Source organism: Lepisosteus platostomus, chromosome 26, assembly GCF_059453375.1.
Source record: "Lepisosteus platostomus isolate fLepPlt1 chromosome 26, fLepPlt1.hap1, whole genome shotgun sequence".
In the NCBI taxonomy this organism is placed as follows: domain Eukaryota; kingdom Metazoa; phylum Chordata; class Actinopteri; order Semionotiformes; family Lepisosteidae; genus Lepisosteus; species Lepisosteus platostomus.
Window position 1 is genome coordinate 8666353 of NC_142636.1, and position 25175 is coordinate 8691527.

General features: G+C 50.1%; 1 protein-coding gene and 1 long non-coding RNA gene across 4 annotated transcripts; one reads left to right on the forward strand and one right to left on the reverse strand.

Annotated features, from left to right (window-relative positions):
- Positions 1–1256: 1256 nt before the first annotated feature.
- Positions 1257–19058, reverse strand: LOC148639958 (uncharacterized). The gene is made up of 5 exons (XR_015930508.1): positions 18925–19058; positions 18619–18770; positions 12723–12859; positions 2835–2968; positions 1257–1599 (listed from the first exon to the last, which is right to left on the reverse strand). It is a non-coding gene; the product is annotated as an uncharacterized LOC148639958 (long non-coding RNA).
- Positions 14447–25145, forward strand: hapln2 (hyaluronan and proteoglycan link protein 2). Of its 3 annotated transcripts, none has more exons than XM_088620290.1 (7): positions 14447–14907; positions 17086–17195; positions 18273–18632; positions 20130–20246; positions 21606–21791; positions 22416–22484; positions 24386–25145. In XM_088620290.1, the coding sequence occupies exons 2-7, from the start codon at positions 17117–17119 to the stop codon at positions 24661–24663; spliced, it is 1089 nt and encodes a 362-aa protein (XP_088476416.1). In that variant the 5' UTR covers positions 14447–14907; positions 17086–17116; the 3' UTR covers positions 24664–25145. The 3 variants fall into 3 exon arrangements, with proteins under 3 accessions (XP_088476416.1, XP_088476418.1, XP_088476417.1); XM_088620291.1 differs by lacking the exon at positions 14447–14907 and adding an exon at positions 15965–16035; XM_088620292.1 differs by lacking the exon at positions 22416–22484 and having other exon boundaries at positions 14450–14907.
- The last annotated feature ends 30 nt before the right edge of the window (positions 25146–25175 follow it).

Genomic DNA, 25175 nt, shown 5'->3' on the forward strand with positions numbered 1-25175 from the left:
AGAAATGGATAAAATCTTTTAAATTACGATTTGCAAGAAATCAATAGTACTTTTAAAATGTGAAAGGCGTTAGATTTCATATGAGCAGTGCTACTGGAAGAAGTTGCACTGTAGTACTATTTTACGTATATGAATATGCATGACATGAATATATTAGTGTCAAGTCTATGAAAAGTCAGACAGGTTTTTCCTATGAAGTTTAATGTCAAAACGGTTAAAAATAGCACCCTTATTTGCGTTTACGGACGCACTCCCTCGCTTCTCCGTATTGTAGTTCTGACCCAAAACCACATAAACACAAGATAACCTTTCCCGTGCAAAACCCCGATCGCAAAACACAAAGCACTACTGTCGGCGATGGTGAGGGGCCGGGCCGCGCGCATCTTTACTGGGCCAGCGATGCGTGACAGCCGCTCGCCGGCCTGGCCGTAATCGCCGCCCCATCTCGCGCTTGAGTACAGTGCCTGTAACTCATTCAGGCACCGGCCTGTTCCCTCTCGCACTGATCGGATTCAAACGGACGACAGCACTGCGGGTTTTTTTCGGAGCAACTGGGGCACCTCAGGTGTTCTCGGAGAAAGGGAGGAAAGTCCACCTGCTTTCCAAACCTGTCCAACCGCTTTCTGCAGGAGCCCGGCGCTCTGTTTTGGTGCCGGATCACTGTGGGCACTGAGGGCTGTGCAATAGATATAGGCCGTGCTTCTAACTAATCTGATCTTGAAATCGAGATGATCCTTTTACGTTTCTTCCTTTATTATTCCAGGAAAGCCCACTTGAAAACTAACCTGAATGTACGTTGGTGAACTGGAGACTCAGGGAATTTACTACAGCAATTTAAGTGAAACCAGTGTTCCTCCTGGAATATGATCCCATGCCCTTCAGCTCCAGCGTTCAGAGCCCTGAGCACTAACAGTACACCTAATCCCTCCCACTATCCAAATGCCAAATACTTGCATCCCAATGGCTTCTGTCACTGTGCTAAGCTGTCCCACAGGGCTCTTTCAGTGCTGAGCGCAGCACTGGGGTACAGCCAATCAGTACACAGAGAGCCATGGATGACATCATTGCCGAGCGCAAACTGGGGTGACTCGTCTAGCTCAGGGAAAGACAGGATCGGTCTGCACAAATTTTATTGCATTGAGCAGCAACGACTTCCCAAGGCGAAATGAGAGAAGAAACACTCAGGCTGAGGATCATGTTGGAGCATTCCAGTTCAGGGTACAGAAGACAGAAATCAGGCCACAACTACCACACACTGAAGAGGCACATGGCTTATTTTTAATCTTTTCTAAACATCATAGGGCAGCACACCGCCACAGTGGTCAGCATTGCTGCCTCACAGCACTGGTGCCCTAGGCTTAATTCCAGACTTGGGGTGCTGTCTGTATGGAGTTTGCATGTTCTCCTCCCACTTGCATGGGTATCAACAATGGACTGTGTTTACCTCCCACAATCCAATGAGATACTATTAGGTTAAGCGGTTTCTGGGAAAGTTGGCACTGGTGTAAAGGCGTCTGTGTCCGGTGATGGACTGGCATCATGTCCAATGTGTACCCTACCTTGCGCCCATTGCTTCCTGGGATAGTCTCACCCCTGCTCCTAAGGCCGGACAGAGGTAGCTATGGACTACTGATGAGCCAGCAATAAGGGAATCATCGCTTTCTGTCGCTGCTACCTTTAATATGTTATAACACCCCGTAAAGCTTAAATGTATTTCTTGCCAGAAACAAAAAGATCTACATAACTATTTTATATGTACAACATGAGCAGTTATACCCCGTTTACGAGCCCCAGTAAGGAAACGTTGTCTGTGGGTGCTAACTTTGACATTATACTGCATATGAAGTTAAATTAAATAATACTAAGAGCAAGAAGTTTAAACGAGTGAAATCTCGGGCTCTCCGGGAAGCTGGAAGTCACCTAGAAGCTGACAAACTCAGGCCCTGGTGGAAACCTGATTGACCAGGCAAGATGAATCCATTCTGACCTCCATTTGGGGACAGAACACCCTCACCGGGGGGCAGTGCTACACCAGAAGGGGCCCGGTGGAGCAAGCCACCCTACCAACGCTTAACTCCTTCACGGTCCCCGATGGGGAAATTTGCTTTGCAGGCGAGTAAAGACGTAACACATTACACAATACCTTTAGCACAACATGAACAAATCAACAAATAAGAGAGTTACATGGACGTTGAGAAAGAAAATAAATCTATAAATAAAAGTCAAATAAAACGGCCAAACGGAGCAGGTTAGTAGCTGTGGGAATAAGAGATGACTTAATTCTACTGGTAGAACATGAAACACTATGGCTGTTTCAGGACGTCTGGAGTGACTGCACTCTCCCAACAGTCCTTCCTGGTTCAATCAGAGCCCTTGGCTCACACACCAGCAGCTCAGGTCTCTATTGCAGCATCGTGACTAAGACTGGGATTTCCTCAAGCACAGGTACACAACTGGCCAAATGCTGCAGGGATTGGTTAGGCAGGAGTCCCAAAAGATTGAGAGAAACTCATCAGAATTTCCGCTTTCTGCTTTCAGAATTTCTGCCTCCTGCTTTAATGAGGTTTGTCTACGAGGTGAAGACTGGTGGACGTTCTGGACGTCTGCTCTCCTGGATGCCCCACGGCACTGTGGGAGGTCCAGGTTGTGACTGTGGCCAGGTCGAGGAAGGGAAGAGTCCTGATCACATGTCACTGACACCGAACCAGCCGGCTGTGAAGCAGACCGTACTAACTACGGTTATATCTGGCATCTTCAATTTTAAATGGCAATAGTTTAAATTCCCCAAACCAAAACAGCATTTTTTTTTCCCGAGCATATCAAAAAGCACATACTTCTGATGGATAAGTCCTGGTGAGTGATGCGACCCCCTCTCTTTTTCGGCAGATGTGCACAGACGTGTCTGGGCCCGACTCTTGCCGAGACACATCTCCCGGTCCGCGAGGGCCCCAGATCAGAGATGTTTCCGCTGTTGTCGTTTTTTTAAAACGGAGAGATTAAAGTAAAAAAAAATGAATTCTGAGAATTTCTCAATCTACTCCAGGGATCTGTAAAGCAAGAGGCGTGTCGTCTCAAAGCCACCCAGGGTAGGTGCCACTGTGGAAGATCTCTGCCTGTCACAACCTACCAGTTAACTCTTTGCTGTAAGAATCTAGGAACATAAAGGAGCCAGTTTCCCCAGTCTTGTGCTTTGATTGCTTTTAGATCGGCAACCAAAAGATAATATCAAGCATCGTGATGAACTAGTTCTTCCGTCTTCCTTCTCCCTGTTCAAAGATATCTCCTATTTTCTGTCCTGAACTTGCCAAGAATCCGCTTCCACTTGTTTTCTCCCCAGTCCCTGCGTCAGAGCTGATCTTGAAAGAGTTCTCCGGGTTGACACGGTCAGCGCTTTTCAGAACCTTGAGCATTTTAATCAAACCCGCATAAATCTTTTATGTTCCAGGTCACAAAAGCTTAGTTGTATGCATTAAAATGATTCATAGTGCCGTACAATGGATTTAGATGCTTTATGTTCTGTATGTGTTGAGCCTCAGATCCATCCATCCATTTTCTAACTGCTTCTTCCAATTCAGGGTGGGGGGAGAGCCGAAGCCTATCCCTACAAGCAATGGGCAAAAAGCAGGACACACCCTGGATGGGACACCAGTCTGTTGCAGCACAGGCACAAACACACACTCTCACACCAGTGCCAATTTTCCCTGAAGCCACCTACCAGCATGTCTTTGGACTGTGGGAGGAAACCCACGCAAACTCAGGGAGAACATGCAGACTCCACACAGAAAGCAGCCCATGAATTGAACTCGCCGCCTTGGCACTGCGAGGCAAGACTGCACCACTGTGCAGCCTGAGCCCAAGACTCTCGCTAAAAAGACTGAAGTCACAAAGTTTCACATACGATGCTCCACTACAAATGCAATCGGCCTTTCAGCACCACAATTCAAACAGCGATGAGAGTGTCTTCTCAAAGAGGAGACTTGCCTGGGTCTGAGGAGGATTAATTAAGCCACAGTATCCAGGCTACAACAAAACACAAAACACAAAATCCCTTTTATCTGAGTTTTTTTTAGAAAAAGGGGTCTTATTTTAGGCAGCAGCTGTGGACAACCGAGAAGAAAAAAACAGAAACCCCAAATGCATCTTTTCAAGCGCATGTCAGAAATGCCTGACTGCTCTGAGATGGATGCAGAGTCAGGATGCCTGGAGTTTCTGTCATTTTTTCGATGTGCTTGGGCATGCAGCACCTTTGTATGACTGGGTGTCAGGTGACTTTTCGCCATGTCAGTCACGAGGCTCACCTTTAAACTGCTGAATCAGCCTCGCGCGAGCAGTAGAGAATGAGTGGGACAGACAGAGAAAGGGTTTTCAAGTGCTGGGCAGAAGCACGGCCAGCTCCTCCAGAGCTGTTCCTGGAGTCCCCGCCTGCATCTGCGGTTCCTGCTCCCAAAATTGTAATTTACCGAAGAGCCTGCTTAATGATCCTCTTGAAAATGCATGTTCCGGAAAATGGAGCTCTCCAAGAAACGGAGCACTTGAGGTGCACGGTCACCCCAAACTGGGGATCAGGCTTTGCATTGAAGAGCAGCAGCCATGGGTATAAAAAAGGAAGTGCTTGTGGCGGGCTGATTGGGCCAGAATGAAGCATTTGCAATTTTCGTGCTACAGTCCGTGTTGACTGAGCCTGACACTACAGGATCCCCACTGACAGCTGTAAACTGCTCATCCAGGTGCATCTCGCCCTGTTACCTGGAGAGCACGGAGCTTGCCCACAGCGAATGCCATCTAGCAACCTCTCGCTGTGCGACTGTGGCCATGCACCTGACGATTACACAGGTAATGACAGGTAAATTAAGGTAATGACTTGATTTCACATTTGCTCCTATTTTCTGTTTACCAGGTTTACCAGGAACTCCCTTCCGTAGCCGCCAGGGGCCTGGCAGGCTCGACCGCCTACACCTGCGTGCCCGAGGGGAGGGTCTGGATGCGACTGGCCCCCTGGCGCTGCGTGCCGCGGGGCCTCGGTTATCTACCCATCGACCCGCACCGCAGTGAAATGCGGGATCGCGGCTTGGCTGAGGGCAGCCTGGAGGGCACCCAGAACCTCCCCACGGCTGCAGGAGCTTTTACAGAGCGATGGCGGCCCCGATAAGGACAGGCCCGGGCTGGTCTTGTTATGTAATAGGGGATAAATCGGGCTGCGAGGCATCCCACCCGCTTCAAGCTCGCTTTGACCCCAACAGCAGCTTCATTCACCCCTTCGGGGAGAGAGCTGGGGCTGATGGAAAAGGGGAAAGCCCCCCTCATCCCCATCAACAATGCAGCATGTGACCTGCGTGTAAGGATTAAAAACGAGAGTTCTGCATTGCATCATTCAGATCTTGCCACAGGCATTCGTTCATTAGCGCTCATGACTTTCTGACACTCATGTGCTCAGAAAGCAAAGCAGGCCCAAGCCATCCCGAAAGGCGCCATACGCCGTGGAACAAAGGGTGTGGCGCACGCACAGGTGCGAACGTTCACAGTGGCCGTATCTCCTCAGCGGCTTAGATCAGTTACTGAGCTGGGACTTCGCCAAGCTCCCTCGACAAGCTGAGGGTGCTGGGAGGGTGGCAGGTATGAACAGTGACCCAGTGTGGGCGGAGATATCAGGTCACATTCCTTCGGGGGAGATCCCTATCAGATCCATGACTGTCACATGGGAAGAGCATGTGCTGCTCCGTGCCAAAACACCGGTTTCACTTCCTGTGTTCTCTTTTCACTCGGCAGCTACAAGAAGACTGAGGCAAGGGCGGAGGAGGTGAAGGGGTTAAAAGCATTGAGTAGCTGTCAAAAGGACGGGACACAAGAGGCCCTAGAAAGGGTTAGGCATTGAAGCCGAAGCACTGACTGCTGCAGAGCCTTGCCCTGACTACTGGGTCAAGCCCTAGCCCCTCTGTACACAAAGGGTGGTGGGAGTGTGGAACAAGCTGCCCAGCCATGTTGTTGAAGCAATACCCTGGTCACCCTCCTTTCTTGTAGAAACCTTTTGTATGTTCTTATGTTTCCCCCACAAATGTGCTTTGCTTCCTGTTAAACATCACATCAAGAAAGCCATAGACTGGATTGCAAGACATCCTACTCACTGCTAGCATCCTAATCAAAATGTATTCCTTTTGAAAGCTACTGGGATGTCCAAGGCACAGCTTTCATTCAGGAAGCTGTATTGATTTGCTGAGCCTCAATATGGCAAATGATTAGGCTGCTACCATGAACCAAATCAAGACTGATCCTATGTATCTACATAAATGTTCTAGAGTTAGGTAGCCAACTCACACAACTGTAAGGTGAAAACTGGGCCACTGACTTTGGTACAAATGGCAAATGTGCAGACAGCAAACAACAGTGGGCGCTCTTTTGACAGTGATTGCAGCTGGTGTCCATAAAGACAGTTATGCACTTCCCTGGTGCAGCCCCTCCTAGTGGATTCCATTGCTGACCACGAAAGCAAGGTGTTCATTTTCTCACGTGTATCAGGACACTGAGAAGGCCAACTGACTGCAGAACCGGTCGCCCGTTCACAGCACAATCCTGCCCACAGACAGTCGGCAACACACTGGACCCTGCTGGCCTCTCACGGCTGGGTAAGAAAGACAGGAAAAGCTGCGTCATCATTGTACGGGCACAGGTCTCTCCAGACAGCTTTTACCAAGGCGTCCCTGCTGGTCCCTCTGGCCTGGTGTACCCAGTGACCCTGAAATCACCCCGAAACCAGACCCTTTGCCAGCTGTTGTCGGTTCTGAATCTGAATTGCAGGGTACAAATCCCTTGTCAACTCTGGTCATAGACATTCGGAAGCAGGTAGAGATCTTCATCCAAGGAGTATTTCCAATATTTGCTGGAAATACTGCGTGAACCGCAAAATCATTTGCTCAGGTGAGGTCAAGAGATGTAGCTCGTCAGGAGCAAATACTGGAATGCCCTGGAGTTCAAAGGCTCAATGGGCAGCTTTGTTGGGTCAAGGGTCAGTAATGTGGAACAGCCTGCTGAAACCGCAGAAGTCAAACCAAATGACTCCTAACGTCAGGCAAGCTTGTAACCATGTTGTCTCTGGTTGCTTGAAAACACAGGGATTGGGAATGCAAGATAGGGAGCTTGTTACTCTTGGACCGATAAGCGCACAGAAAGTTTAAAAGTTTCACTCTTATCTCCACAGTCTCCATTTTCTTAATTGCGTAACAATTTACAAATCATAACTTGTCCTGAAACCCTCAATCCACCAATCAGAAGTCGGGGGGTGAGTGTGAGTGCAGAAGGCGGAGCCAACTGCAGTACCTGTGACCTGCTCGTGACCTCTTTCTCTGTATCAGCCAATCAAGCGCCGGCTTTCAGTCAGCTGCCACTGGGATGGCGCCTGACCCCACAGACATTCGCTCAGGAATGTCTTCAGATTTATCAGGCAAGGAGTTGTTTTGAGAAGACAAGAAAGCACTGGAAGACAGACGAAGAACAAAAGGCGGAAAAAAAAAGTTGCATTCCTGACGTTAAATGTGCAAAAAAACTCAGTTCAAAGCACGCGTGACAGTCTTTTGTCACCAGCAGCTATATCACTCTGCAACTCCCAGCTGGCAGCCTGACTGAAGCTCAGCAGGTGTGAGCCTGGTCACTACCTGGATGGGAGACTCCTGGGAAAGCTGAGGCTGCTGGAAGAGGTACTAGTGGACCAGTAGGGGGTGCTCACCTTGTGGTCTGTGTGGGTCCTAGTGCCCCAGCATAATGATGGGGACATTATACAGTAAAAAAGGCGATGGCTTTAGGATGCGATATAAAATTTGAGGTCCTGACTCTCCGTGGTCATTAAAAAGTCTCAGGGCATTTCTCGAAAAGAGTAGGGGTGTTACCCTGGTGTCCTGGCCAAATTTCCTCCTGGCTTTTACCAAAAATGGGCCTACTCATAATCCCCATCTCTGAACTGGCTTCACTCTGCTCTCCTCCCCATTGAGAGCTGGTGTGGGGGAAGGGGATCCCCCTTACCTGTAAAGCAGTTTGAGTGGAGTGTCCAGAAAAGTGCTATATAAGTGTAACCAATTCGTACTGTCAGTCAGTCAGGAGCTGATCCTCTTTTAAATTCCTGTAGTTTCACATTGTAATAGGCAGAACTGCAGGCCAATTCATAGCTGAATCATCAAGGGGCAATTCCGATGCGGATATGAATTTATACAAATTATTAAAAAAAAAAAACAAATGAACGCCAGGGTACTCTGGAATGAGTTAACAGGAAACAGTATAACAGGCCTATGTAAAACACAACAGACGCAGTCTGTGAAATGCCCCCGAGACAATAAAAAACTACTGACAAGGGGATTCTAACTGCTGTAGGGAGATATACTGTAAAGACAATTATATGTCTATAGTACTGAAAAAAACTTAAATCAATTAGGCTGCAATTAAGAACTGGGCTGGAGAAAAACCCAGAAGACACAGTGCTCTTGTAGGATGGGGTCTGGGAACCACTGATCTAGAGCTTTGCATTATGTAGCCTCCAGCCTCTGCCCCCAAAGAACAACATTGTTGCACATCTCACTGCCACAGCCCTCCAGTGCTCAGCAGGCAGGCCTGGGGGCCTAACAGCAGAGCCGTGAGGGAGGGGTGAATAATAAGCCCACTTCCAGACACCTCTTATTCCTTACACTGGGATCACAGCATTCTTTGGGGTGAAGGCCATCCCTTATTTAGTGAAAGGGTGACCATCTGGCCATGAGAGTGAGGTGAACAGAACACCACCCCCCCTCCACTACAGGAAAGCGAAATGGGGGCTGCTGGGAAGGTGGCGATCATGGTGGTGGAGGGGTGCAAAGCAGTGAATGCTGGGAAGGATCAGTGACAGGTATTTGCCCAAGTACGGGACAGCACATCAGTGTCATGAGCTGGGCAGAGAGGGAAGGGAGGGCCATGTCATCTCTATTGTCTTCCATGTGTGACAAGCAATGCCTCCAGGTACAAGGTATACAGAACCTCTTACAACCTCCCACTAGGGGGAAGATCCACAAAGGGGTGTGGGACTGACATAACCATGCACCTGCTGACCCCTATAGGATCACAGGGAGCTTCTGTGGCTGCTCGTGTCCCTCACAAAACACGGACCGTGGAAGACCCTCATCCAGCAAAACACAGAGTGGAGAGGGAGGGGGCTGGAGGAGAGGATCCTTGTGAACTTCAGAGGAAGGATAAAGCACAGTGTTACCAGGTGGGGTTTCTCCACTGCAGAGGAGCACAGGAAAGGACTGTGGGCCTTTGTACAGGGACTGAGAACACCTGTTCCTTTGAGCTCCTGTGTAGCATTGAACCAACAGTTTCAGAGCCAGGACATGGAAAAGAGACATGGACTACAGCACATTGTAGGGCTTGGAGGGACTTTCTGTACTGTGCAAATCCAGCCACACCTACCACTTGCACACTGCAATGATTGAAAACAGACAATCATTCTTTTAGTAGAGATTTTACGCTATGTCAGAGTGTGTACTCATTGTAAGATGGGTAAACTTTATTCCATAATTTATATTTTGTAAAAAAAAAACGTGCCTTCTTCAAACCCGACACCCATACAACAGAAGTAAGGGATTACTGAAGAAAAAAAAAAAGAGCAGCTTAACCTGGTAGGAGCTTTGTTTCTCTATCCAGGTGCATTTCTTACTTAAGTGACTTATCTTTACATGACCTGCCACACGGAGAAGAACCGGTTTTGTGGTTTATGACGAACACCAGACAGCTCCAACAAATTGCTTGAGCTCTCTTAACCAAGCTATCACGCTGCCCCCAGGCCGAACGCATTGGAGCAATGAGAGCCGTCATATCTCCTAAAGCTTCTCCCCCTTTTGTGGAAATCTGAGAGACGCACCCTGGAGCGGGCCAGCAGAAGCAGGACCGAGCCGGATAAAAGCCACAGAAAGCAGCTGCCACACAAAAAGGTGCTTTTACAGAGCAAGAAACAACACTCAAACCCCCTTTCTCCTTGAGCTCATTCGGTTCCCCCTGCAGACCGGCAGGCAGCTAAGGACTTTTATTGGCTGCCAGATGTGAATCTCCGAGACGCTTTTCAAAACTCACGGGTTGGAGAGCCACAGTTCCTCCAGTCCCTGGGTCCAGTGGTCACCTTCTCCCTGATCACACACCCTCGGGTGTAGGCTGCATAACAGAGGGTCAGCAGGAGGTCCACAGTGAAAGTCACAGGGCAGTAGAGGGTGTGGCCAGTGCTGGAAGCAACACTAGCTGAGCATCTCCACCAGGTGGCGCTCTTGTGGGACCTGGATAAGCATGTGCATGGTCCCTGGTCTCTGAGCCCTAGATGCCCCTGTTCTTACAAATGTTCAATTAAACTGAAGTGTGTCGAGCTGGGAATCCGTGGTATAACACTGTATTTCCTCTCACCACTGTAATGTACGACCCATACACACTCACACCCTGCTCAGAAGCAGGACACATTTAGAGCTCTGAAACTGCATACAAATTCCCGAAGTCACTTTTACTACACCATAGGATGTAAATCCATTATTTTAATAAAGAATGCAAATTAGATTTTCCAACAGAATTAATGGGACACTGCTGTTTAGCATCAGTACTGAATTAAATCGTAGTCAGAATGATAATTAGCCAATTTACATAGTGGAAATCCTCTAATTATATTTACCCATCCCAGAAGTTGTTATGCAGTAAATTACATTTACTTTACATGTTGTTTTATTATGAGCTTAGCAAACACCCTGTGGGTTCAAATTCAAAGGCAATATATTGACAATACATTGATAAAAAAACAAGTCTCAGAATTGGATTTTGAACTTAAATTTGGTTTCAGATACTTCTGAATGCTTTCTGAAATGGGTATGTGTGTAAATTAACACTAAGAAGCACAGTGAGGTTTGAAGTAAAATACTCATGCTGGCTCCGATATATTTAAAAAAATGTGTTTCAAAGCCGGGGAACAGGTTTGCTGTGGTTTCATGAGAAGATCAACCAGAAAAGGCTCTTGCTCAGTGCATTGGCTGAGCTTTAAGGCACAAACATCAGTCAGAACTCCTCTGAAAACCTGTGACTCATGCAATTTGCTTGATGCCCCAAGACATCTCCATTCAGCCCTAACCTTCCTGCACAGGCTGTGCAGAGCAGCGGGTCAGGGGATGACATCACAGAGGGGCAGAGGGGCGTGTCTGAGGTTCACGACCTTATTGGCACAGCACAGTAAAGAAATCCAAGGCTTAAGTCAAGTCTTGAACATTTGCCACTTACAAATGGGATGGCTATAGACTAAAATAATTGCCTGTTCCATGACAAAAAAAGGTTTAATAATGGGTCGGCACACAATTAACACAATTATTAAACCTTTTTTTGTCATGGAACAGGCAATTATTTTAGTCTATAGGCATTATTACTTCACTAGGCTGTGGAAAAAAAGTGAAAATTGAGCCAGGAGCTGGTAAAATTAGGCTGACAGTATACTCACCACACCTGAACCTGTGTGTGTCAATATCGGTCTTTGAAATCACAATGCGTGATGTGCCAGTTTTACACCCCCACCTGAAAAATCACAGCTAACTTAATCTGAATTAATACCACAGCCCGTCATCTGTCCCAGCAACAGCCCGTCATCAGCTCAGCCAGTTTGACTTGAACTTGGTGTGAATGACATTTGTCAATGACAACAAAGACTTGTGCCGTCACTCTGTCACTCATCTACAACTTGGCTAGGGTAAAAGCGTTGGCTTTTTTGGGTAAACTTTGAGAAGTTAACAAGAAATCAAACGGCAGAGTAAAGAAATACTTACACACCTCCACCACCAGGAGGCAACACTGACTTTCAATTCAAACAGTCAGGAACAAACACTCATTCCACACAGCTGCTCTCGGTCCCCAGAAATACAGAGAAACTTCACACACCCTGTATTTTATAGCCTATATTCAGTCTCTAATATCACCACTCCCACACAGTGGATCTGAACTGACAGGACCAACAACTGAGGTCTGCCAACCTGTAGATCTGCTTTAAATATTAATAATGTTACTGTTGATTCTGAAGCAATTGCAGATTTTACTTTGAAAGGTGTCCTTTAAACTGATAAGAATACTCCTGCAGGAAATGACTGGAGAGATCGGAGTGAGGTAACTTGCACGGCCCCAGCTGGGAATCTGTCTGCTGATCATTCCATAGTCAGCAGGACCAGGAGTTTAAGATCCCAAGACGGGACACAGGGATATGCATTAACTTGCTGGGTCTGACCCATTGGATCAGGGAGAGGGTTAGGCTCTGAATTGGGATCCTAGTGGTAACAAGGTCCTTAAACCCTAAACCAGTGAACGTCAACAGGAGCTGACTGCATTGATAAGCCTACCCAGCATGCAGTGGTGTACATGTGATTTGAAAGCTGGACCTGAAGATAGAAAGTCAGAACTGAACCAAGGGGTGACTGCCATTACTTTCAAATTGTGTCACCTTAAGAGCCTTAGCTCCTCGTGAAGTACAAGAGACTAGAGACTGAAAATAAGGTGATCTGCCATGTGTGCACTTTCAACACAGATCAGCCGGGCAGTTTCGGACAGGACAGGCAGAAGAGGGGTACAGTACAAAAGGCAAATGCGTGCAGAAACCAGCCGTTAGCCCAAGGCTAACAGTCTGTGGGAAAAAAAAAAGAGTAAATAACAGCTTTCCAGATACAGCCAAGCATGAACTTCAATTCTATGGTCTGGTCACTGACCTGAAAATCACCACTCCTATCGCAGCAAAGCATCTGGCCGCTGTTCAGCTCTGCCAACGTGTCTCAGCTCGCCAAGAGTGACTGGTTCTCGCCGTCGCCTCCTCCTCTCCCAGAAATCATAGCTGCAACCTCGCACCCTGGCAAATCCCACAAAACACGAACTATTGTCAAACATTTTAAATGCAAAGCACTTCCTAAAATGTATTTTCTAGACTATATTCCAGTGCATTCTTTACAGTGCATTACCTGAAACACGTTGAAATACATGCTCTACAGTACATTATTTTTATTGCATATTCTTCCAAAGTTTTTTTTACCATGCATTATTTGCAATACATTTTTTTTTTTTATAAGGCATTATGGTACAACACTCGATGGTCATGCAACACTCCCCTGACGACTGCGATGTCTTCTGCAGTCGATTACAACATTAAATTAAAAAAAAAAGATCCTTGATGTTCATGCTTAAGCCTTTTAGTTGGAATGGTTGGAGTTTTGGGCTTTGATGATCTGACCCTGAGAATTGTTTCAGATGGAGGAGAGGGGCTCAGCCTTCATGAGATGCAATGCCTTCAGTTTATGCACAAGCAGCAGAAACAAAGAGTGTTGAAAAACCAATGCAACAGATCTTCCTTTAAACTCTCTCTGCTGCTAGTTACAGACTGATACACTCAGCCCACCTTCTCAATATCCTCCAAGACGTCTGAGCCTCCTGAGACCAGGCAGCCAGCTGCCCCCTGTGAACCCCAGAGAGGGTACGAGTTCCCCAGCTTGCCTGTAAAACCGCAGGGGGGGGGGAGAGAGAGAGAGAGCAGGGAAGAACAAGCGACAGGGGTGCAGGAAAGGAGAGAGAGAAGGGGAAACAGACCAAGAGGGAGGGAAAGAGAAAGAGAGACAGGAAGTATGAAAGAGAGAGAGGCAGACAGGGGGTGAGCTGTCACCTAGAGGCGCCCTCATGAATACTAATAGCCCTCCGTGAGTGGCCGAGAATGAAACCCATTGATGCCGAGACACAATGGAGAAGGGAGACAGGGAAGGCAGTGGAATCCCATTATTTTATATCATTTTTTTCCGTTTTCTTTGGGGAGGGAAAAAAAAGGCCGCAGCTCCCACAATGAAGTCATTGTGCCGCGGGTCTCATGCGCAGGAGGGCTCTGAACACACAGACCTCTGCTCTCGTCCCACTTAACCCCTCCGAGCTCACGAGCTGCCCCCTTCTCCCTGGTCACCCAGGTGCTTGGCGGGTCTGGAGGAGAGACTTCCTCCGTCTCCTGCGCCCGGATTCTGCTCTCCGGGCCTCAGCTAGTGTGTTCTGGATCTGTGCCGGCCCGCTGCCCGGCTCGGCTGGAGCTCAGCCCCTGCAGCGGCCCGGAGGAGGTCTCACTGTTAGGACCGTCAGGCCCAAGCGCTGCCCACCCTGCACAGCACAGTCAGGGGGATCTGAGCTTTTAAAGGAGCAATAATTCTTCCACGCAACTATAAAGCACTTCTCATCCCAAAGGATGCCACAGCGCTACACATATAGGAGGGAACCCACATCAGCCCCACTGAAGTCCAGCCCCACCTGGGCTGGGAGGCTCACAGCAGCCATTCTGAGCCAGCAGCTCAGTGCACAGCACATCAGGTGAGGGCGTGGGAATTAACGCCACCCACTGGGGGGGGGGATGCCAACTCAAAACAGGGAATGCAAAGGTATCCTGGCAGAGCAGCAGTACATGGCAGACCCAGAGACACCAGGCCCAGTGCTGGTACAGATTCGGATCAGAGAAGATCCCAGTTCAAAGGTGGCCGCCCAGCGCCCAGCGCCCAGCGCCCAGCGCCCAGCGCCCCCCCTCCCCACCGCTATTCATTTTCCCTCTACCCCACGTCCCCATATTGAACTGCGGAAGAGGGAACGGGCTGCCAAAACAATAGGGGCTTGTGATTTTCTCATTAACATCTGGAACGGAGCACAGAAAAAGGCTGTTGACACTTTCCCTGGCCGGAACACAGGAGGGCTCCGGAGAGCCCACAGAGAGTGAGAGAGTGAGAGAGAGAGAGAGAGCAGTCGAACAGAGACAGAGGCCACTGCCCCATTGCAACTGGCAGTGCCCTGATCACTCGGACGCCAACCTGCCTGCCGGGGGGGAATAACGGGGTGACCAAAAGCAACCCACAAGTGCTGCAGCCAAGTCTACTTCAGCAGGTCAGACTCTGTTACTGTCTCTTTCAGAACATAGTGCAGTGAGGGCTTAGTGAGAGAGAGAGGTGTCCCTCGCTCACGATGCAGAAAAAAAGAACCCATCATCGGCGTTAATCAATGGTGCAGCGACTTCTCTATTGTCGGGGGGGGGATGAGAAAGAGGCATTTCTGAAGTCGGGTGTTTCGTTGAGCCCCAAGTGAGCCTGAGGTGCAGTGCACACCGTGTTTGTGATGAGGAATCGTTTCTGCTAACCACAGCCTGACTTCCTTAAGCAGATGTGTCTGTTTAACCACTCCAAACCAGGTGCTAGGGTGAACAAAACACTAATGTCAGGCCTTGTGTGAAAAACTGTTCTTGCAGGATTTACAGTATAAATCGGTTGACTAGGGGAGCTTCTTTTTGCTATTGTGCAAATGCTTTGCTGCAGGTTTCCCAGCGGAACTGTACAGGTTTAAAGGCTATAAGTCAAACAAGGTAAATGGCAAAAAGTCATGAGGTGATGTACTTATCTGTCAACGTGTATCCAAACATTCAGTATGTGCAAGTTAATGCATTGAGTATGTGTTTTCATGAAAACCAGGCAAAAAAAAAAAAAGTCAAGCAAATTTTGCAAAGGAGCAAAAGAAGTTTCTGCCATTTGAGCTTTTGAGTTGTAAATTACAAGCAGTCAATTGATCTGTTTATTTTATATCTATATATATCCATCACTTTGCAACAAAAAACAGCAGAACAACAAAGCACACTGACTAGGTGTCATGCGAAAGAGGATGCAAAAACAAAAACTATCAGTGAAGCGTTTCAAAGACAACTGCAGCAGGGCATAAGGGAGAACAGCTCTAGGAAAACCAGACCGGACAAAAACAAGTCTCCTCAGCTGCTGCCTGTCATGGGAAACTGTCGACACGCTTCTGGATCTTCAAGATCCTGAGAAACAATTGATGAGCTCAGCTCACCTGCAGCCACATCAAGGTGTAACCAATATTCATAACTGGGCAGAGCTCGGACAGCACTGCCAACAGCCAGAAAGAGGGAGGAGACTGGAATTTCAGGCTGGGAGTGTGCAACTCCAACCCCGGTCCCAGAGGATCCGGTTTCTTCCGATTCTGGGACCACCTGAGCTCTCGGTTAAGGTGCCGCTGGATTTATTGAACTTACTGTCCGATTCCAATACTAAGCTGGTTCCTAGCCGTTTCATAAGCAACGGTGCACGTTCATGAAGGGAAGGTTTAAAGAAATCAACCGTAAAAATCCCATATTCAGAGAACTAAGAAATGAATCAGGTTAATAGTTTAATTGACTACTGGTGTTGCGACAGAAGCCAGAAGGCCCACAAGAATGGAGTCCGAGACCCCTGGTTTAGTCACAGAAGAAGGAAGGCTGAATCCCGAAGGGCAAGGGCACTGCAGAGGAGCGCACGCCAGTGTTATGTCGGAACACAGCGCTCTTTTGCGTTTGCAATGCTAATGCACTTATGTTTTGGTTGCTGCACTACGGCACTAAGTTGCCTTGCTGGGTTTTTGCTATTTCTGGTCAGTTCCAAGAGATGCACAATACAGAGCAGACGTCCGTGACACCTCTCTGCTCCAGTTCCTGGTTTCCCGCAGGCCAGAGCACGAACTGTTCAAAACCACCGGACCGCTGGTGGGCGACAGGTTGGCTGAGACTATAGACTGAGGGACAGGGAGAGAATCACTCAGGAGCTTTGTTTGGGGGGGGGTTCTCATGGAGCCCCATCTTCCGTTTCGGGCAGATGGGTGGATCTAGGAAAGCTCATTACGAGAGAGCAACGAGGAAGAGCCTCTCAGGACGGCACAGGAAGGGGAGCTGCTCTCGTGAAACAGCAGCAGCATGTAGGGATGCCGAGTGCCCTGGGCAGCGATTCCCTGCGGCTCTTCGGGAAACAGCCGGACTAGGCCCCTGCAGCGCTGAGCTGCTAGTGAGCGAGTGAGCAGGAGGCCCAGGTCCCCTGAATGTTTCTGGCACTCGAACGTAGTTAGCACCGAGGTGCAATGTTTGCCTGTTTGTTTCGGAGTTGGGTTTATCAGGAGATCGTCCTACACCTGTTAGCCCTGAAGTGATCAACAGAGCTGCAGACACAGCCCAGTGTATTTTCCTTAATGCGTCCAGAGGGAGGTGCTAGAGAACAGGGTGGTCAGTGACAACCGTCTGTCGTTTTGCAGGGAGAAGAGAGGTGGCCGTCAGAGTCCCACAATGCACCCGGGGGTGCTGCTGACCTGGGTCGTCGCCAGTTTTGCTTGGACTTCAGCGGTGCATCACTATCACAGACCAGGTGGGTCGTCGCCCCTGCTCATCTTTAAACCGGGCTGCTCAAGTCCTTTCGTCAGGCTGAGCTTTCCAAGACCAGCGACCGTTGTGGGGATTTAACCTGTTCGGACAACGAATAAGCTGCAGAGCACGCGATCTGAGGGCGTTTCCTGTCCCGTGACTTAAGTCACTTCTGCGCAACACAGCGCTGATATTACCAACCCCGTTACTTTATACACGCTTGTCTTTCGCGTGTTCATCGGTTGTTCTTTTATTTCGCTGCTTTGTCTCCTGTGCAATTGTCGTGAAACGGCTCTTGGCCAGGTCGTCGTTGTGAAAGAGAATTTCTTCCCAATTGATAACTGACTTCAAGTAGGAGTTATATTTGGGGGGCATCTTACGTTTGCTGTCAGACTCGTGTGACGCCTTAGAACGCTCTGTGCCCACCAGATACTCCACAACACAGACATACTGCGGATTTCGAAGAAATACCACAACGACACAATATCCACTCGCTAGGCTTTCTAGGTTTTAGAAAAACAACTTCTTCTGACCTTCGTTCTGCAAAGGCAAACTGTGCAGCACCTGGGGGCTTATTTTGCGGGGGTTGGACCAGGACTGCTTTAAGACGATCTGTTATTCCGTATAGTTTATTCCGGAAGTTAGTTATTCCGTATAGTTATTCCGATACGGAAAGGAACAAAACAAAACAAATCACCTGAACAAACATCAATAAAAAAAAACACAACGAGTCATTGTTTTCTGAAAATATGCCTCTATATAAATAGCCTTACTGTAGCTTCAATGCATACTCTTCAGACAGGAGACAGGTAGAGACACTATGCCATCATCAGTCTTACACAATAACTTATGAGAGCAACCGAATTTAGGTGCGTTGGGAATTTAAAAACCTATTACTGTCTAAACCTTTAAGCTTTTGATTTTAGGTCCCAGTTTGCCTCCTTCATTTAACATTATGTTATGGCAAAGTTTTTTTTACAAGCAGAGCCCTGAAAAAGCCAAGCACTGGGCGGCGGTCAAAGGCATTTTGCCAGAAAGATTGAGATCCGGCCTCGGGGTGCCTTTTTCTGCTCGTTTCCAGCCGCCCCCAAGAAGCTGCGCTACCTGCTGGAGCCGCCGGTGTACGCGGAGGTGAGCGCACGGCGCGGGGCGAACGCCACCCTGCCGTGTCTGCTACGCGCCCGGCCCGCCCACTACAAGGTCAAGTGGACCAAACTGCAGCCGCACCGCCCGGGCGTGGAGGACATCATCCTCATCACCAACGGGCACGAGCAGCGCGGGTACGGCTCCCTCGGGCCCCGCGCCTTCCTGCGCCGCGCCCACACGCTCGACGCCTCCCTGCGCATCACCCGCCTCGGCCTGGAGGACGACGGCAAGTACCGCTGCGAGCTGGTCAACGGGCTGGAAGACGAGAGCGTCACCCTCACCTTGAGGATAGAAGGTGGGCGAGCAGCAGCAGCCCGCGGCGTCTGAGTAACTCGAACACAAACTGCTGTAGGTTGAAGCAACACCCTGCCGGCCCGCCATTTTACCTGCAGAGCAGATTCCTAGCGCGTCACGAAGAAGCGGTCCCGGTTTTCTCAAAAAAAAAAAGTTCACTTCGCGCATTCGAGTTATTTCAATAAAAAACGTCATCGTGTTTTATTTTATTTTTAAAAAAGTATACGATACCGCTGGCAGTGGAGCTTGTATTTTTCACAGCTTGTGTGACGTTTGTCCTTATGAAAGCTTACCCTGGTGAACCGTCTGCGGGTTCTCGGGCGCCGCAGCGTAGTGGACAAGAGTTTGGTCAAGCTGCTTCCGGCTGGCCCAGCTGTTTAATTTAATGTTGGTGGTGGGGGGGGGGTGGTGTTGGACCGACAGTCCTTTCGCCGGCGGGGGCGTTGAGCCACGTGCTCTCCGCGTCGCTCAGGGCTACAGACTGCGCGGTGAACGCCCAGTGGAGTTTTCCTTTTCACTGCGGTTTTACTGTGCTGCAGGGCGTCTTTACTACACGGGACACTTGAAATATCAGGGTGCCCTCTAGCAAACACGCCTGATTAACTTCGAACACAGCATTAGGATTGCATTTCCGCAATCAGCGGCAGGAGAGCTCGAGGACGGAACCGCACGAAACTAATTTACCAAAGTAAAATTCACCTCGGGGTGATACACATCATCACAGGTCTGAATCCCAAATATCACTGGCATGTCTTATGAGGCTGCTGTGACTGGGCTTCAGGGCTCATTGTACTGCAGGTGGAAAACAAGCCTGCAGCCCAGGAAGAGCCTTCTGAGAACAACAGGAGCACGATGGGGAACAGCTGGAGCTGGAAGGGCATTTATAAACAAGAGCAGGAGGCACGTCTTTACACAAAGGGTGGTGGGAGTGTGGAACAACCTGCCCGGCCGTGCTGTTGAAGCTGACACCCTGGCTTCTCTCAAGAAACGAGCAAAATAAATTCCTTGATTAGCTCGATTAATTAGGTTAGACCAGCTGATCAGATCAATTAGCTGTTAACTCCCAAATGGGCTAGATGGGTCAGTATTGCTCCTGGGTTTCAGGGTTGTAAAAGGCAAAGGTCTCACCCACCTCACTGACCTTCCTCTTTTCAAACTTCACCCGGCTCTTTAAGATCAGGCCAGTTGAATCTGCTGCAGGGACCCAGAGCTACGTTCAAACGACGAGCTCTGGGTGACCAGGCCTTCTGTCTTTGCTCCTCGCTTGTGGAAGAGCTTCCCCGATCATCTCGGACCAACAGCTTCAACTGAGACCTTCAAAGAGCTTCAGGCCAGCAAGACCCCCCAGTACCATGATGATCTCTAGCTTTCCTTCTTAGAAATGTTTTAATTCCTTGACTGCTCCTCTAGCTGTGTGTACCCACTCTTCTGTTGTTCCGATCGCTGCTAACGGAGGGTGGGGCCCCCTCTTTCTCTCCCCCCTTCCCCCCCCCCCAAGGACTGGTGTTTCCCTACCAGAGTCAGGAAGGCCGCTACAGGTTCGTCCTCCGGGAGGCCAGAGAGGCCTGTGAGCGACAGGACGCCAGACTGGCCACCTACCCACAGCTCTACAGAGGTAACGGGGATGGCGAGCAGGCGGGCGGGGGGGGGGCGGTGATGGGGGCGTTTTCCAGTTCCAGATGTGCTATGGTCTGAGTTTCTAAAAACGACTGCATGCACGTTTGAGTGGGAAAACAACCAAATACCTACCATCTCTTAATTCCGGGCTCCGGCATCTCCTATGCTCCAGTTATTTCTGCAGCCGGGTCTCTCAAAGATTGGGGGAGCCCCTGTTGGTTTGTTTCGGGACGGAAAAGAAAAAGGGGCTGTCCGTTCGAACCCCTGTCCCCACTTCCCCAGCGGGACGGCCTCCGGCTCAGGCTGTGATAGGAGGTGATGTTGGGGATTGAACCAGCTGCTTCACTGACCCCGCCCGGCTGTCAGTGAGATTTATTATTCTGTCTGTCTGTCAGAATCTTAACCAGACAGGTAGTGTGTATATTAGGTGTTGCCCAAGAAACTACTGTGTTACTTCATGAGATTGTTGCCCAATATAAGCCAGGAGCATGAGGCGAAGGATTTTACGCCACAAGTCACAACTTGAGAGAAACATGCAACTTCTCACAGCACAATACAGAGATTAGCGATTTTGTAACTCTGTGTAAATAAACAGCAGGGAGCAGAACCTGTTCCCAGGTTCACACTCAGTTGCTGTCACAGTAATCCACCCCCCACACCTGTCTGTGAAGGCAAGTCAACTGGCACAGAGACACAGTTTCTTGTGCACGATGACTGGGATGTGGGATTTTGTACAGAGGGGTATGTTACAGTAGGCGATTGCCTGACCTGCTTAAGTGTTGTTTGTCCCCACTTGGAAACTATTGAACAAGTCTAGCTCCTGCAATTTAAGAATTGCACATGCTTTAAGCTTGTAGGCAAAAAGCATTAGCATTATCTATTTATTTTCTAACCACTTCTTCCAATTCAACGTCATGGGAGAGCCAGAGCAGATCCCAGCAAGTAACGGGAGCAAGGCAGGGCACATCCTGGATGAGACGCCAGTCCATCACAGGGCCGATACACAAACACACACACCAGGGCCAGCCTTCCCAGAGTCCAGTTAACCCACCAGCATGTCTATGGACTGTGAGAGGAAACTGGAGCACCCAGAGGAAACCCGCGCAAACCGGTGGAGAACATGCAAACTCCACACAGATAGTGCCTCGGGTCTGGAATTGAACCCAGAGCTCCAAGGCTACAAAGCACCAATGCTAATCACTGCTCCACTATGCCTATTATTATTATTATTATTATTATTATTATTATTATTATTATTATAATTATGATTGATTCTTCACAAATGTGGTTTGACCGATCAATGCACCCCCCTGTTTGCCCACCTGCACGGAGACCAATGCTGTCGTGTCGTCCGCAGCCTGGACAGAGGGGCTGGACTGGTGCAACGCGGGCTGGCTGGACGACGGGACCGTCCACTATCCCATCATCCACTCCCGGGAGCCCTGCGGGGGGCGGGCCCTGCTGCCGGGCATCCGCAGTTACGGCCCCAAGGAGCCCACCCGGGACCGCTTCGACGCCTTCTGCTTCACCTCTCCCGCCCCAGGTCAGCCGCCCGCCGCACTCGAGGCGTAGGGGGGGGGGGGGGGCGCCCTGTGTCGGTAATTCCGGGTCAGTCCCAGTTACGAAGGGTCCGTTTTTTTAACATGTTGTTTTACCCCAGTGTGGAAAATTGGCCGTCTGACCTCCTCGATCAGCCTGAGGAGGGAGGGCGACCTCTGCTTCCCAAAGCCCCCCCCCGGTCGGATCGTGGGCGCTGGGTGTCCCACACTCCTACTGCCCCGTGCGCCAGCTCGATGGCTTTATTCCATAGAGCTTTCGTTGAATCGGTCCTGGTTTGGCCACATTAATACAGGCAGTGAAAACAGACCGAGCAGGACAGACAGCAAAATCATCAGCGCGCAACAGCTACTGCTGGAAGACATCTACGCCAGTCAGATAGCACTAATAATCACTGACCGTCATGTGCACCCCCATGCACAGAGAATCTGAGCTGCCTCCATCTGGGCGTCAATTTACACCTAGACTCAAGAGCAGGAGTACTACGGCATCTTTTAGTCCCACTGCTCAGTCTGGACAATTGATTGAATGTTTTACTTTATTAATATGTATTCTTTCTCACCATACAGGTATGTCTCTTATCTGTAAACGGGTTCATGTTGTGTTAAAGGTATCGTGTGCTGTGATGTGCCCTGTACTGCTTGCAAAACAAACTTCCCCTCTGGAACGATAAAGCAGAGTAAGTAAGCTCACAGGTGTCCCACACAAGTCGAGGAAACTCTGGCCCACGGTTTTCAGACAGTTATGCAACCGAGCAATCTGGGTCACATTCCAGAGGTGGCAGAGCGACTGTCTGGGCTGAGACTGGGGCTGCTGTGTGAGCAGGCACTACTCTTGGGTCACTAGCTTGACCCCTCCCTGCGGTGCAGAACTACGGCTGCAAAACTGGAAGGTTATTCTGGACATCATGGACTTGCCTGGTTCTGTCACAGCTCTTGTTCCACGTGCCAGGTCTCTGGGGCTGGGCTGTGGGACGTAGATGGCTGGTGTAGCTGCAGCCTGACCTTTCCCTGCACAGGTCTGAGCCCTGCCAGCGGCCTCGGGGACAATGCAGCTCTTGTCTGCGGTCTCCCGGAAAAGGTCGTCTGAGGGGAGCCCCCGCTCCTCGGTCTCACACTCTGTCCGGTAATACCTTCTCCTCCCCACCCCCCCCCCCCCTCACCCGTTCGAGGCCGTGGGACTCCAAATGTCACTGGATGTTCCAGTGGAATATTCCTCCCACGAGAGAGAGGGAGATCGCCGAGGAATCCGGACGGAGGAGCCCGCGGGGCTCGGGGACAGGAGAATCCGATCTTTTCATCCCCAGCCCCCACGCTCGCTGCCGGCCGGCCAACGAAAGAGCCGTCGCTTCATCCCGCGATCCAAAAGATGGAGGGACCGGAGGTTCTGGCACTGGGAGTCAGAACCAGAGCCGGGGGGGAGCCACGGGCATCCTGTGGCACATCGCCCCCTTGTGGCTGGTCCCCCTAGACCAGTAGCTTGGCAATGGAGGACCTACAGTATGCAGACCCACCCCCTGTGAGAGGGTCCCTGCAGTCTATCTGCTGGAGCAGGAATACATCTGTATTTAATAAATGGCAGGGAATTTTTTAAAAACTGGACGGCGAGGACTAGCCCTGGTGTACAAACCTTCCCCATCCTGACTGTGTGGCCTGTTCTTGCCTCTCCGGATTCCCCCAGCACCAGTAACCTCAATGAGGGAGGGCTGTTTGGAAGCTTCTCCCTTCTAACACTTAACCAGAAGGAAAAGCTAATCTACAGAATACAGAAGAGCTCACTCCTCAGACCCGTGGGAAGTATAACTCTGACCCTAGTCTCACTCCACGACCGGCCGATTTTACTCTGCAATTAGCCTGTGAGACTTTACAGCGAGGAATGATCTAAAAACAGCTGGGGCAGATCTGATTGCTGCTGCTGCTGCATGCAAATGCCAGCGCTTCTATCTCTCTAGACGGCCTCCAGGACGCACCCCCACAGTGCAAACAGACACAGACCACTCAGAGAATCAGCTGCTCTGTTCCATCCCGGCCCTCATCCTGCACTGAAGAGACGGCAGGGGAAGTTCAAGCTAGCCCCGGTGTAAACACCTGCAGTCCTGACCTGGCCCTGCTGGAAACAAAAAGTGGCATCCCCTCATTTTATACCGCTGCCCACGGATGGCCTTGCGCCTGTGTGGAAGAAGAGTTTCGGTGCCCGGGCAGAGGCCAGGGAAAGGGGCGGCACTGGGGGGCAAGCGCAGGGGCTGTGGAGAAGCCGATCGCTGCATCCGATCCCGGGCGAGTGCAGGGCGTCCTCTCAAGCCCGTGCTCGGAGCCCACCCGTCTGCCAGGAGGTGTAAAAAAGAATGGAAGGAGATAAGGCACGGATTTGGGGTTTCTAATTAGAGGGGGTGAGAGCCTCGAGGCACCGTGGCACTTGGAAAAGCAGCTGGCCTTGATGACAAACTGTCGGGCAGGGAAAACAGTGGCTCATCCGCGACGTAAAGGGAACAGCTGGACACGACGCTTTCCTCCGGGCAAAAATGACCTCTTAGGGTGAGGGTCATGACCTCTCTTCTCTCCTCTCTCTCTCCCGATCCAGGCCGGGTGTTCTACATCGAGGGGCGTCTGACCTATGCAGAGGCCGCGGAGGCCTGCGGGGCGCGGGGGGCCGAGATCGCCCGAGTCGGGCACCTGTACGCGGCCTGGCGCTTCGCGGGGCTGGACCGCTGCGACGGGGGCTGGCTGGAGGACGGCAGCGTCCGCTTCCCCATCTCCGCCCCGCGGGAGCGCTGCGGGGGGCTCCCAGAGCCCGGCGTCCGCAGTTTTGGCTTCCCTAACAAAACTCTGCGGGAGTACGGGGTGTACTGCTACAGGTAGCGGCGTGGGCCTGGAGGGGAGCCGAGGGGAGGCAGCGGGTCGGGCGGAACCGCCACAGCTCAACGGGGGAAATGGGAGAAAACTGGGCAGCAGGCAAAGGCTTTTGTCCTGTTCGTATCGCGCAGGAGATACTGATGTCAAGGAAACAGAAAAAGATCAGAACGTGTCCGTGTGTTGGCTGGAATCAGATAGCCTTACAGCATGTTAAACATTCTTGCTTTCCCTGCTGCTGTGCCCTCCAGAAGTTCAAGGCCTCTGATTTGCGTTGCCCGTTTGTAAGGCTTCTTCCTTCCTGCTTCCTGCTTTTACCACGTGTTTTGTGCTCACTCAGCTCACCTAAACATGATCCTCCTTCACCCTCTGTTCAATCCCACGCAGAGGGTCAAAAATCCTTAATTGAATGAAAATGTATTGTGCAATCACTGTTCATTGCTCTGCACCGCCTGACTGCTAAATAAATAGAAGCCCATTAAAAGTGAAAAGGGATAGTTCCTCCTCCAGCTTTGTTCTGA